General features: G+C 44.8%; 2 protein-coding genes across 2 annotated transcripts; one reads left to right on the top strand and one right to left on the bottom strand.

Moving 5' to 3' along the window:
- The first annotated feature begins 3,572 nt into the window (after nt 1–3,572).
- On the top strand, nt 3,573–5,037 carry LOC127293822 (jasmonate-induced oxygenase 2). The gene is made up of 2 exons (XM_051323489.2): nt 3,573–4,118; nt 4,218–5,037. The coding sequence occupies exons 1-2, from the start codon at nt 3,664–3,666 to the stop codon at nt 4,810–4,812; spliced, it is 1,050 nt and encodes a 349-aa protein (XP_051179449.1). The 5' UTR covers nt 3,573–3,663; the 3' UTR covers nt 4,813–5,037.
- An 8,054-nt stretch (nt 5,038–13,091) lies between these two features.
- LOC139839094 (uncharacterized) lies at nt 13,092–13,700 on the bottom strand. Its single transcript, XM_071829146.1, has one exon. The coding sequence runs from the start codon at nt 13,698–13,700 to the stop codon at nt 13,092–13,094; it is 609 nt and encodes a 202-aa protein (XP_071685247.1).
- Nucleotides 13,701–14,254: the final 554 nt, after the last annotated feature.

Genomic DNA, 14,254 nt, shown 5'->3' on the forward strand with positions numbered 1-14,254 from the left:
GTCCAAGAAGTGGCGCAGGGCAGCCAGACCACACCTAGGCACGGCCTGGCCCTGGCCCACGCCTAGGGGTGGTGTGGGGCCGCGCAACAGAGTGGAAGGGCACCTCCAGCTCCACGCGGACTACTTCGACCGCACCAATTCGGTGTTCCCAGAAAAATGTTCCGCCGCCGGTACAGGATGTCAAGGGACATGTTCATGGTCATTCTACAGGGGCATCAGAAACTACGACCCCTACTTCCAATGCAAGTGCGATGCAACAGGTGCGCTAGGCTTCACCTCCTACCAAAAATGCTCCGCGACTATTCGCATGCTATCATATGGAATGACTGCTGATATATTCGATGAGTATCTTCGAATGGGTGAGAGCACTTGTCTTAAGTCCATGTACAGGTTTTGCCGAGCCGTGATTGTCGTGTTCGGACAACATTAGTGTAGGGAACCAACTGTTGAGGATACAAGGCGGTTGTTGTCTATCAACGAGTCTAGAGGGTTTCCAGAAATGATTGGCAGCATAGATTGCATGCACTGGGAGTGGAAGAACTGTCCATTTGGAAGGCAGGGTCAGTACATCGGACATGTCGAGGGACAGACTGTCATTCTTGGATGTCATATCTCAAGATTTATGGATTTAGCATTCATTAATTAGCATGGCCGGTTCCAACAACGACATCAATGTGTTGCACCGGTTTTCAACAGGCTTATGGAAGGCAAAGCTCTCCGGGTGAGCTACGAGGTCAATGAAAATGAATATGACAAGCCATATTATCTTGCTGATGGGATCTACCCTGACTGAGCCACACTGGCGAAGAGTGCCCGTAATCCAAACTCGGAGAAGACGAGGAGGTTTGCCAAGATGCAAGAGGCTTGCATGAAAGATGTGGAGCGAGGATTTGGTGTGTTCCAAGCTTGGTGGGCAATTATCCGTCACCCGGCAAGAACATGGTCGCTGAAGACCATGCATGGGGTGATGACATGATATGTGATCATGCACAGCATGATCGTTGAGAACGAGTGTCCTGATGGCCGCCATGAGAACCACTGGGATTTCCAAGGTGAGCTCGTTGCGTCAATCCATGGGGCTTTATCTTGGGAGGACTATCTGCATATGAATGTAGAAGTCACTGACGAGACCGTATGCAAACGCCTGCAGACGGATCTGATTTAGCATCAGTGGGCATTGGTTAGCCATGAAGACAATGTCTAGAGAAATAACATCTTATTTTCATTAGAACTTTTAAAAATTTGAATGTAATAACTATGACTTCGTTGAAACTGTTTATTTTATTGTTTTCAGACATCCTAATTCATGCCGACGCGAAAATGTGTCGGGCCGCTGGAGGGACCCCAAGTGTGTGGACAAAAATGATCGTTTTCACATCCACGAGGCGATGCAAATGGACGCATGCGAACAATTTAATTTACGTTGCTCCGTTGGAGATGCGCTTACAAAAATAAACTACTATCGTAGCACGGCTAAGCACTCTAAAGACGTGTACGCGTCTCCGCGATATGGGACGCAAGGGGCGTCTAACAGAAATCAACACTCTTGAACCATCGAATCCCAGTTTTTTTCTTTTTGAGAATATAACGATGATCGAAAAGTTAAAAAACAGACCAAGCTTCTGTGGGCCCACACGATCGGCCCTGAATGCGCTAGAGCGGTTAGCGATGGGTTGATGCTGGCGAGCGGCCGTGATGAGCTGCACTTTGATTGATTTGCGCCCACCTGCATCATCCACTTCATTTGTAACTGGGGTCGCGAAAATGGACGTCGCAACTCCTGACGCCATCCTCGATCACTCAGCTGGATCACTTGTGGCTGATTAGCAGCAGCGTCGGCACGACGGATACCGATGGTGCATCTTCTATTTGGGGACACTGTTTTCACACCGGCGCCTCTCATACGGTGGTTTTTCGAATTTTTTTCTTTTACAATATGTTAAAACAACGTATCAATCACATTTTATTCATACTATATTCAGTTATTCATACAATCACACAAATAGTACTTAAATTATTCATACAATCACATAAATAGTACTTAAATTATTCATACAATCAAACAAATGAAAATTAAATTATTCATACAATCAAACAAATAGAAAATAAATCATGCATTGTTGGCGGCTCCTCTCCTCGCCCACAGATACGCAGCTAGATCCGTCTGTTGAACATGAACACCTGCATCTCAAATTTCATGATGCATGTGAAGAAATGCGGCAAATTCTTGGGTACATGATCTACCCAAGCAAGAGGCCCTTGATAATCAAATGGTTGATCATCATGCACAGGTTCGTCGTGCTCGCTCTCAATGATCATGTTGTGCATGATCACATAGGTTGTGCCGCGGTGGCGGCGAGTTCTGTTCCGGGCGAAACAGCGGCCGCCGGTCGAGGGGGTGGCGGCCGTGTCGATGAACGGCGGTTCCTGGACAGACGGCGGTGTCTAATGAAGCATGGGTGCGACGGTGACGGCGACGGTGGCGATCTAGAGGGGTGGGAGTCGGCTCGGGCGTGGGTAGGAGTTGGGGAAAGCGGTGCATCTGACTGCCAAGTGGAGTCGACGCTCGTTTTTTTACGTGCTGCGAGGTGCCGGCGCGCCTAATCCGCGCCCTCTACGAAGGGGCCGGCACGCGGTTGCCGGTGATTCTATTGGGTCAAAATTAGCCGGGCGCCTTTCGGAACGCACCGATGCGAGCCCAAAAACCACGTTAGCCCTCAAAATGCTATCGGGACTGCTATGAGACGCGCTGGTGGAGATGCTCTTATCTGCTCGTGTGTAACTTCCTGTGATGTAGTTAAAGAACGATATGAGTAATATATAGTACTCCTCGCAAAAAAGAAGCATGAAATACTCCGCATAAGATGAATATATAGAGATTCTAGCTGTTTTCGCATCGAGAAACGATCGAATTCAAGTGTTCCATATGTGTTGTGCCATGCATGGAAATCGATTTCAGTAACATTTCATCAAAGTTTAGAAAAAAAATCAGTAATTTCGGTACACCCATGTTGTTCAAAATGTTTCAGGCATTTCAGTGCTACACATAAATTCAAAATGTTTTTTTTTTCAAAATTTTGAATGATAAAAGAATTTTAAGATAAAACTTCAGCACTTTGTCCGAAGCGGAAACCAAAATCACTGAAATTCATCTCACTATCTCTATCCATAAGTACGTGCTTTAAATTTGTTAAAATGTGAATGTTAGTGTATAGATAAATCTAAAGTTAGATAAACAAAAGACATTTATTTATTAACGGGCAAAGTATATTTTATTATTCAGTGACTTCAGCAATGGCCAAAATATTTCTGAAACTGAAATTACGAAACTTGCTACCATTGTACGGCTCCCGTGCGCTGAAGGCCAAGGCCATAGGATCATCCGCGACGTCACAAACATAGAACGCACCGAACAGAACAGCCACCACGCCCAAACCGGGAGATGTGCTTCACTCTCTCCTCCTGTACCGGACAATCACACGCCACGCCAGCACCAAAGATGCAGCCAAACGCACCTGAAACCCGTCCAGATTCGTTGAATCCAACCGAACGTAACGCGCCTTCTTAATCCTCTCGTCACCCGCGCACTTCCGCCACAACACACTCGCCAGTCGCCACCATTGATACCGAGAACTCGTTCCGATCATCGTGACATCGATCGCCATGGGCGGCCTCTCCATGGACCAGGCCTTCGTGCAGGCCCCCGAGCACCGTCCCAAGGCGGCCCTCGCCGAGGCTGCCGGCATCCCGGTGATCGACATCTCCCCGCTTGCCAACGGCGACGAGGCCAGCGTGGAGGCGCTGGCGGCCGAGGTGGGCAAGGCGAGCCGTGAGTGGGGGTTCTTCGTCGTGGTGCGCCACGGCGTGCCCGACGATACGATGGCGCGTGCGCTGGAGGCGCAGAGGGCGTTCTTCGCGATGACGCCGGAGCAGAAGGCCGCCGTGCGGAGGGACGAGGCGACGCCGCTGGGCTACTACGAGTCGGAGCACACCAAGAACGTCAGGGACTGGAAGGAGGTGTTCGACCTCGTCCCGCATGAGCCACCGCCGCCCGCCATCGTGGCTGACGGCGAGCTCGTGTTCCAGAACAAGTGGCCCCAAGACCTGCCCGGGTTCAGGTAGATCACCAGTTTAATTATGCAACCATGACATGTCTAGGTGCATACGAATCAGATGCTAAATTGCTAATTAATCTCGATGCGAATTTGCACGTGCAGAGAGGCGCTGGAGGAGTACGGCAATGCGATGGAGCAGCTGGCCTTGAGCCTGATGGAGCTGATCGCGCGGAGCCTGGGGCTGAGACCGGACAGGCTCAAGGGCTTCTTCAAGGACGACCAGACCACCTTCATCCGGCTCAACCACTACCCGCCCTGCCCGAGCCCCGACCTCGCGCTCGGCGTTGGCCGCCACAAGGACGCTGGCGCGCTCACCGTCCTCTACCAGGACGACGTCGGCGGGCTCGACGTCCGGCGCCGGTCCGACGGTGAGTGGGTGCGCGTCAGACCCGTCCCGGATTCTTTCATCATCAACGTCGGCGACATCGTCCAGGTCTGGAGCAACGACAGGTACGAGAGCGCGGAGCACAGGGTGTCGGTGAACTCCCACAAGGAGAGGTTCTCCATGCCCTACTTCTTCAACCCCGGCAGCGGCGCCATGATCGAGCCGCTGGAGGAGCTGGTGACCGACGAGAACCCGCCCGGGTACGAGGCCTACAACTGGGGCGAGTTCTTCAGCACCAGGAAGAACAGCAACTTCAAGAAGCTTGCCGTAGAGAACGTCCAGATCGCGCATTTCAGGAAGTCCATCGCCTAGGATGAATTCATCGTGAATCTTCGGTGATCACCAAATACCGGCAATTAATGTAGTCATTTGTGATATAAATAATAACGGGCGGTTATTATAATAGTACCCCTGAATTATATATGTGCTGATATATATATATCAAGCAAAATCGGTATGAAAATAAAAGTTTGTTGGAACCAATCCATGCGAGCCATTCATGCACGTTTGGTTTGATGTTTCACGAATTACGGCTCATTTGCTTCAAAGGAATCCTAACGAAAATTTAGAATTACATTTCTTAGAATTTTTTCCCCTTTGGAGCTTCTTTGGGTCGTAGGATTTAAATCCATAGAAATATTTTCTATGATTTACTTTGTATACAATTTCATAGAAAGACTTCCCTTCAATCTAATCTCATGAAAAAAAAAACTTGGGTTTTACTACATACATGGCATACGCACAACTCTGTATAAATTTTGTTGCAGCACAACCAAACAACATGTAATGGTAACATATATTCATGTGTTTTCAACTCCTGTAAGATTTAACATGTCCAGTTGTTCTATCCTTTACATTTTTCTATTCCTGCGTTTTAGAAAATGATGAGAAACAAATGGGTCCTTAACTTGAATCCTTACAAAATTTTACGTTAATCGAGTCACTAATTGCATGAGTGGTTTTCTATAAGATGAAAAATATTCGGGAAGACACATTTTGTTAGGGCGTCTTCACATAGCAATCAAATAACCAAGATTCTGCCCTATACAAATTTCTAAGTTGCTTTCTGGAAGAAACCAAATGAGGTTCAACTTTTTTGTAAGAAAATTGTGCTATTTATTTAGGGTATCACTAGAAGAAGGCTAAGCAAAATAACGGCCGGTTATTAATAGTACCGTAGTATATATATGCTGATATGTATGTCAAGCAAAATCGATATGAAAATACAAGTTTATTCGAACCAAACCATGTGAGCGCATTGAAACATGTTTGATTTGATGGCTCATAATTAGTTTTTTTTTTTGCTTTTTCGTGATGAATTGGGGCTCCTTTGGTTTAAGGGAAAATTTGTTATTTTCTAGCGTTTGCCAAATCACGCCGCCCGATTTATCTTGTCAGGTATCATTGCAATTTTGTGTCATATTTGTTAGAACATACCACATGGTCAAAATGGAAAAGTTTGACACATTATCTTCAAAACCCGTCATAGCATGAAAATATTTGGGAGAGCACTACCAAAAAATGGGAAGACACATTTTGTTAGGGTGTCTTCACCTAGCAATCAAATACCAACATTCAGCCCTATACAAATCGAAGTCACTTTCGTCGAAGAAACCAAATGAAGTTGAAGTTTTTTTGCAAGAAAATCATGATATTTATTTAGGGGTATGGGCTGGACATTCGGTTCCCCCAACCCATTCAGTTCGGTACTTACGTGTACAAGAAATTTCGGGTAGCAAGAAAGGAACACCGATCGGTATATGGTAAATAACGAAACCGAGGATTCGGTTCGGTCTTCGGTCTCGTACCGAACGGACAAAAAGTTAATGGGCAATGGCTGTGCGCCTGGGCATCAAGAACAAGAACTAGTCTAGGCATCCAAAGAAGAACTAGTACTACCTCCTAGTTCATAGGGCTTGTGTGTAATTCTAGGTTGTCAATTTGATCAACATAATAATAACTATACAACACAAAAATTAAATTAGAACATCTAATCGTTCTAAGATATATTTTGTAATATATATCTTATATTATCATGGCTAAACTTACAACCAACAAATACACGCAAGCTCTATAAACCGGGACAGAGGGAGTAGCATCGATTGAGGATCTACAACTTAGAGTATGTTACAATCACGCAAAAAGAAAACTTACGAGTAGCGCTAGCAGCAACGTTCTGCGCGGGATACGTCTAGTCCACGGTGTATGATTAGAAGTAGGCTAAGCTCGAAGAAGGTTAGTCCACGGCGGCGCGGGGATCTTCTAACATGTGTTTCACGCAAGCGTCCTACTGGGTGTTTTTTTTTTCTTATCTCTTACATTGTTTTAACTGCATATTTTTGTGTACAAAATAAGTTTGCCAAAATTTATTGACATGTGGCTAATTTTGACGATATTGTTGCAAGAAACACAATGGTGAAAATGTTTCATAATTAAGACAGGCAGAAGTCTGAATTTCCGGTCTTTAAATTAAAGCAAAAGACTAATCACATGCCTCCGGACGTAAAACTTGGAATTCCCATAGTTCTGATCCCACCAACCTCTCCCTAATCACACCACATGTCACGCACAAGTTAGTCACAAGAGACCACATGTCGTGACCGAGGAAATTAAACTTCCCATAGAGCATCCTTTCTCTACCAAATTCATTTATTTGGTAATCCTAGACATACACATAGGAGAATTTTGAACATTTATGTAGGTCATGTCTTTGTTTCAGAACCTATGAGATTTGTATCCGAGCAGAACTGAAGAAAAATGCAACTCAAGCTCAACATACACAACCTATAGAACAAAACTCATATTGCACATTCTATAGTTGCTTGCCTTTTTTCCAAATTGGGAGCTCCTTTTTGCCGCTTGTTGCATGTGTTAGGGAGAACTGCCTATAAATACCTCAATTGGTCAGTGCACCATCCCTTACCACCAACACCTTCGCAGCTAACTTTGGTTGAAACCATTCTTTCCATCGTCTAAAACCAGTGGACATATGTCACAGAGTCAATCATGTATGATGATATTTCCTATTTATACTCATAAGTCATTTAAATGTTCTTGAACATCCTAAATGATATGTGTCATCCGATATGTGGTCCGGGTGTGGAATTGTATTTTGTATGAAGCTTTTCATAATGGTTCCTAGTGGATAAGGTTATGGGGACATAATATCCATGACCAGTGTAAGAGTCGGCTAATAACTCGGTTATACTATCATGGCATGGTTGTGCCAAACCAATAGTACGACCTTCTAGTAAAGGACTTCACCATTCGAACAAGCCCAGGTTAAGATGCAACGAGCAAGTTTGTCAGTTCTTAGTCTCAACAATTAATGTTTATGCCATCTCCTTAGACTTGAAGTTCTCACATGATACAAGTTGTGGAATGACATACTTAGGGTCTATCAAACACTACCCAGTAATTGGGTAGTTACAAAGGTTAACTTCAGTTTGGTTGTGAAGCAAGTTGCGTGGCATGGTTGACCGAGATGGGATTTACCCCTCCAACTTAGGGAGATATTCTCTAGACCCTCTCAAATGTTTTGATTTAGGAAGCATGGCCATGCAACTTTGTTAAAAGTTAACGGATACTAGGACTAAGAGTTAGTCTAGTGAATCTATATCACGAGATTGAGAAGAGCGTTGAGTTATTAAAGGGATGCCTAGATCTCAGATATAGCTTGACAAGGTATGTATGAGACATATGCCACATTTAAGAAATACTCGGCTTGTCGCCAATCATTGGTGAAACTGACACAATCTCACTGCTACTCACAACCGATTCTACCACCTATGAAGTTGCATTCCTCTGTGGGCCATAATCTAGTTTTGCGGCATACTGATGAACTTGCACGAATATTTTATATTTGAACTGGATCAATGCTAGTCAACAATTATGTAATAAATAGATAAAATTCAGTTGGTTCTCTGCATTGGTAAAAAAAATTTACCAATCCAACAAAGTTAAGAAAAATTCACCTCTTGCTTCTCTCGATGTCAGTTGAAGCCCCTGCTCCTTCAATCTTAGAGCATCTCCACTCGTCTCCCCGAGAAGCCCCCCACGAGCCGTTTTTTACATCCGGATGGCAAAATCCGGCCCAGTCGCGCCCCCGGTTCCTCGATTTCCTCCGGATTTGGGCCTAAATTCATCCGGCGATCCCACGCCATCCCCGGCCCCCCGGGGAGCGCTCAGGGACTCCGGATGGAGCAAAACCAACCGCCCACGCCCACGTGTCTCCTCTTTCGTCCGGACTCCCCGGGCCATCCTTTTTTTCCCCGAGAAACGCCGCTTGGGGAGCACACGACTGGAAATATACTGCCCCCCATGCCAAAAATTGATCCAATCCGGACGAAAATTTCGCCGGATTTGGGCGTGGGGAGCGCCAACGAGTGGGGATGCTCTTAGGGAATTTCAATGTTGTTGCAGGCATCATGCGCCGCCTCGCCGCAGCCGACGTCCGAGCCGCCGTTTAGCTAGCTCTTATCTTGTTGTCGGTCGTGACGATGCCACCATTGGGCTAGCTCTTCGCTTGATGCTGCACGGTCCTGGTTTGTTGCAAGACCTCTGGTTGCTCTCCTGGCTCCCAGCTCCTGCCTCTTCCGCCTGCGCTGCTCTTTGCGTCGATGAGGACGGGTAAGCTGCTCCCTTCAACTTGCCATCCATGCACCGCATTCGAAATTCATCGCAGATTTAGGGGTTGAGGGTTTTGATAGACAACGAAAGAAGATCTTGACCGTACTAACAAGATGTAGACTTGACATGTGTCACATAAGGAAGGTAGTTAACGAAAACTGTTGGGCACATAACATTTTGAGTGCTGGCAAGTGGGACCTAGTGACTCCATGACGCAAGAATATCAAGGTAACACTTGGTTTTACCTATATTCGCTCAAACACGCCGTCACAACAATTGGCTCCTCAAATTTTTTGAAATTCTTCTACTTCCTCCGATCCATCATATTAGTTGATTTAACGTTGTCTATATTCGTATGTATCTAGTTAAGTTTCTGAACTATATATATACGTATTTAGATAAAGTGGAGTCAACAAATTTAGATTAGAGAAAGTATTACAGAAACCGACGGGCATCATGAACGCTCGGCGCAAAAAGAGATGTGTGGAACTGGATCAGAGTCCAGATCCAAAACACTGATGTCCATCCGATGTCCACTCTCACGTGACTTGGTCCAGCTCCAATCCACGCTACGATGCCGAATAACCCAAATCCGTCCAAGTCCAGCTAGCTTTAATATTGGATATCCAAGGTTCGATGGATCTTATGATCATTTAGTAAAACTTTAGGTCTTTCGTGAGCGAGACAATAGCACCAACAAGTATTATGTCTTCTCTTCCCCTGGTCAACCGAGACAATAGCAGATCAAATACTTGTTGGTGTTTTTTTTTTTTTGCATAGAACCATAATAGCGGTTTGTTTTTGCAAGGGACACCATACTTGCGGCAATTATTTGCATACAACCCATGATCAATAATTAACATAATTGATGGCTAATTAGTCAGCCCGTTGTCAACGATCCAACGTGGTAATTCCTCTCCATTGTCTCGTCCCTACCAGGCGGAAGTGGCCACCCTGGAGACAGCCGGTGGCGCGCCATCGAGAAATCCGCACAACCTGCAATGCGAGGAAGTCCATCGGTCCCAGCCAGAATACCCTCGGCCTCCTCATGCGTACGGGCGCAGCGCCGCCGGCATCAATGTTCGAAATTGGAAAAGGTTTAAATTTTGATTGAAAGTTCAAATCTTGAAAAAGTTTAGATTTTAAAAATGTTAAGATTACGAAAAATATTCAGATTTCCAAAATTTATAAATAAAAATTTCAATTCTTAAAAAAATCAGAATTGCAAAGTTCCAGATTTTGAAAAGTTCAAATTTTTAAAAATTTAGAATTGAAAATATCCAAGTTTTAAATTTGTTCAGTTTTTTAAAATGTTCAGAAGTGAAATATTTAGATTTTGAAAAGTGCCCAAATATTCTTATTTATTTTAAAAAATGGTCAAGTATTATAAAATTCATGCTAAAGGCCTGTACTTGAGCGTCCGTTTCAAACTGACGATGAGAAATTACCATGCTGGCCCGTCTGATAGTAAACCCAACTAACTAATTAGCTATCAAGCTGCTTAATTACTTTTATATGTTCTAGGCAAATAATCAAGGACTGAACTAGGCGGCGGCTCCAGCTCAGCTCGTAGCACTAGTAGAAAAAGACCCTTTAGTCTCGGGTCGTAAGGGGCTTTAGTCCCAGTTGTGCAACCGGGACTAAAGGGTCGCGACTAAAGACCCCCCTTTAGTCCCGGTTGCTTACGAACCAGGACTAAAGGTCCATCCACGTGGTTCCGCGCGCGTCGGGCGAAAATATCTCTAGATTTTGTAATTTTTTTTATTCTTATTTTTTTCACTCCAATTTTTTTTTATTTTTTCGGAATTTCTATTATTACTGTTATTTGCATAGTTTAGTCTATATCTCTAACTACACTTATCTCTACTCAAATTACTTACTCGTGGTCACACTTCCCGCTCGGTCACCCATCCTCCCACACTAGCACGCTTAACTTCCGAGTTCCATTCCGTTCCGCATACAAGTGCTTCACGCGCATGTATGTGATACTAGTATCATATCAATCATATTAACATGTTGGTCGGTGTCACATTTATTTATTGTTTAAATTTCAAATAATTCTTTTAATAAACAAAAGTAATGATGTAATAATGAACTTGAATTAATAAATAAACATTAACTTTTTAATTTTTTATTTTTTTAATTTTTTTTTTGCCAAACCTAAAATCTAAAAATTGGGTAAAAGTAATAGTAATCTTTATGTAGGATGCAATTATTAATTTTATTTTTTAAAAAAATAAAAAAAACCATAATTTATAGCAAAAACTAAAATCTTCCTCCTTTCATATTTTCATTTGGAATTTTGAGAATCTAAAAATTGGCTAACCGGGTAAATCCCGGTGAATTCGGATGTAACTTTTTCCCACGATTATTTTGATATATTATACGTTCGTAACACCAACCGGGACCCTTTAGTCTCGGTTCGTAACACCAACCGGGACTAAAGGTTCCTGCGTCGGCCGCAACCCACCATAGCCCTTTAGTCCCGGTTGGTGTTACCAACCGAGACTAAAGGGTACCCTTTAGTCCCGGGTTGGAGCATTAGTCTCGGTTCACCAGCAGAACCGGGACTAAAGACCTTATTAGTCTCGGGTCAAAATATTTGGGGACTAATGGGTTGGGATGGAAGGTCTTTTTTCTACTAGTGAGATGCGAAATCAGGAGGCTCGTAGTTTCCTCTGTCTTGGCCCGCTTAAGTAAGCATAATGATGGGTCTTAGAGAAAGTGCAATAGTATAGCCAGCGGTTGGCTATAAGCAAGATGTCATGTCATACATAGCCAACATATAGCTAACAAATAGCTAACAAGTACAATAGTTGGCTATAGAAATGTACTAGTTTATCAATACATGGCACACATTTCACTCTCACAAAGTGCATAGGAGCACGTGTTAGAGGTGGCTCTTGCATGAGAGCCCACTCCTCTTCTCTCCCCTCCAACTAAGCACAAATATTATATTTAAATCCTTATAGCATGTTGACTAAGCCTTACTGTACTTGTTCTTATTGGGTCAAAGTGTGAGATTCGATTCTCAAAAGATATAAGCGTTGTTACGTACTTATTGGGTCAAAGTATGAGATTCGTTACCATTATTGCCAGATTAATTGGAAGCAATTACCAAAATAATTAGTCACATATCTAATTAACGAGTTAATTTGGTCATAACTACCTGATTAATTAGATCCTAATTACCAGATTTATTCAGAGTACATTAAATGCCAGATTAATTAGTGCATATTTTCCAGGCTAGTATTTAGTGCGTTCATAATTGCCAGATTAAGTAAGTGCAAATTGCCCTATTAATTAGTCGTACCTGCCAAATTAATTTCTACTATGGGTACATGCGCTAGATGGGTCTCTTCTCTCCCGAGTTGAACGCTGAACAAGAATTCAAATTTCAGATTGCTAGATGCAAAGAGATTTGATGCCGACGAATCCTTCACCTGCTTCATGGACACCAAGCCTTGCATCATCTACCTCGGTTACAGCAACTAAGCAACGGGGCTCGAGCTCTGTTCTCCCGGCGAAGAACCAAGAGGAACCGCCTCTTCCTCACGCGCCTAGCTCCACGTGCTCGTAGCCGCCTGCCTCCCTGATGCATTCTCGTCGGCGGCGGCCTCCACCTCCCGGTGCTACGCGCTTGGCGGCGGCCGCCCGCTCCTCGCGCGCCTCCCAGCACCCACAGACGCGGGGCCTCCCGCAGGGGTTTACGGCGGCGACGACAGCCCCCTCTCGTGCCTCCCGGCGCGGGCTCCTGTGATGTCCCGGTGGTTAGGGATAGGACTACACAAGATCTAGATCGATACAAGGGAGAATCGGGCGGATCGGGATGAGAACCAGCAAGGGGTGAGATGAGGACAAAGAGGGCGAGAGAGAGCTTAGAACATTTCTTTTCAATTCGATGCCTTGTTCAGTACAACAACCTGGTCCTTATAACGATGGACCCGTACACAACATGTGGTTCACTCAATATCTGCCTGACTAATGGGTCTATCCTCACTCTCCTGGTCCAGTTCTGTCTGCCCTGGCGACTCGATGTCCACCTCGCTAGTAGCAGGTGTGACACTGCTCCCCTCTTGAGCTTGAACTCCCTCTTGCTCTTCTTCCCATAGTGTGGCGTTAGGATACCTTTGCTTCAAGACATAATAGTCCTCCCAGGTGGCTGCATCAGCTGGCAGATGTGCCCAGTGCACCAACACTTGCGGAGCAGCAGCATTGCCTTTCTTCACAAGACGGCGCTGCAGAATTACAGCTGGAACAGGAGACACGGGAGCCAAATCCGCAGCCGGTGGTAGATCACTGAAGACTGGTGAATAATTAGCAGTAAACGGCTTCAACTGTGAAACGTGAAAAACTGGATGAACCTGAGCCGCCGACGCCGATAAATCCAATCGATAAGCCACTGGGCCAATACGCTCCAGAACTGTGTAAGGACCGAAGAACTTGTAGGATAACTTTGGGTACGGTCGATTCACCACCGATTGTTGGGCGTAAGGCTGTAGTTTGAGAAGCACTTTATCACCTGTTGCAAACTGACGCTCTACCCTATTTCTGTCAGCATAAGATTTCATACGCTGTTGAGCTCAGACTAGTTGTGCACGCAGAAGTTCATTCTGAGCCTGATATTCTAGAGCTGTATCATGAGCTGCTGAGTCACTAGCGACATAGAGATTGGGCATTGCACCAAAATTGGGCTCAGTCTTGTACAAGGCTTTGAAGGGAGAGCATCTGAGGGCAGTGTGTGCTGGAATTTGGGGCATTTAGCCTTTGGCCCATGGCCCATTATCAAATTCTGAAACGCACATGGCCCATTCCAAAAATCAGTGGCAGCACTAGTGGGGGCTAAAGTTTAGTCCCACATTGCTAGTTGGGAGAGAGTTGGAGTGGTATATAACGTAGGCTGTTCTAGTCCTAGTAAGTGAGTGAGAAGAGAGAGAGCCCTCGCGCACTCCTCCTCCTCCGCCGCCCGCCTCGCCTCGTGATACGTCCAATTTGCATCACTATTTTGTATCATAATTTGCTGTTATTCATTGATATATTTCATATTGGGACACAATACTTATGTTATTTCATCTATTTTGCATGTTTCATCATTATTGGAGGATCAAGAACCGGAGCCAGGATT

This window comes from Lolium perenne, chromosome 4 (genome assembly GCF_019359855.2).
Source record: "Lolium perenne isolate Kyuss_39 chromosome 4, Kyuss_2.0, whole genome shotgun sequence".
Classification (NCBI taxonomy): Eukaryota; Viridiplantae; Streptophyta; class Magnoliopsida; order Poales; family Poaceae; genus Lolium; species Lolium perenne.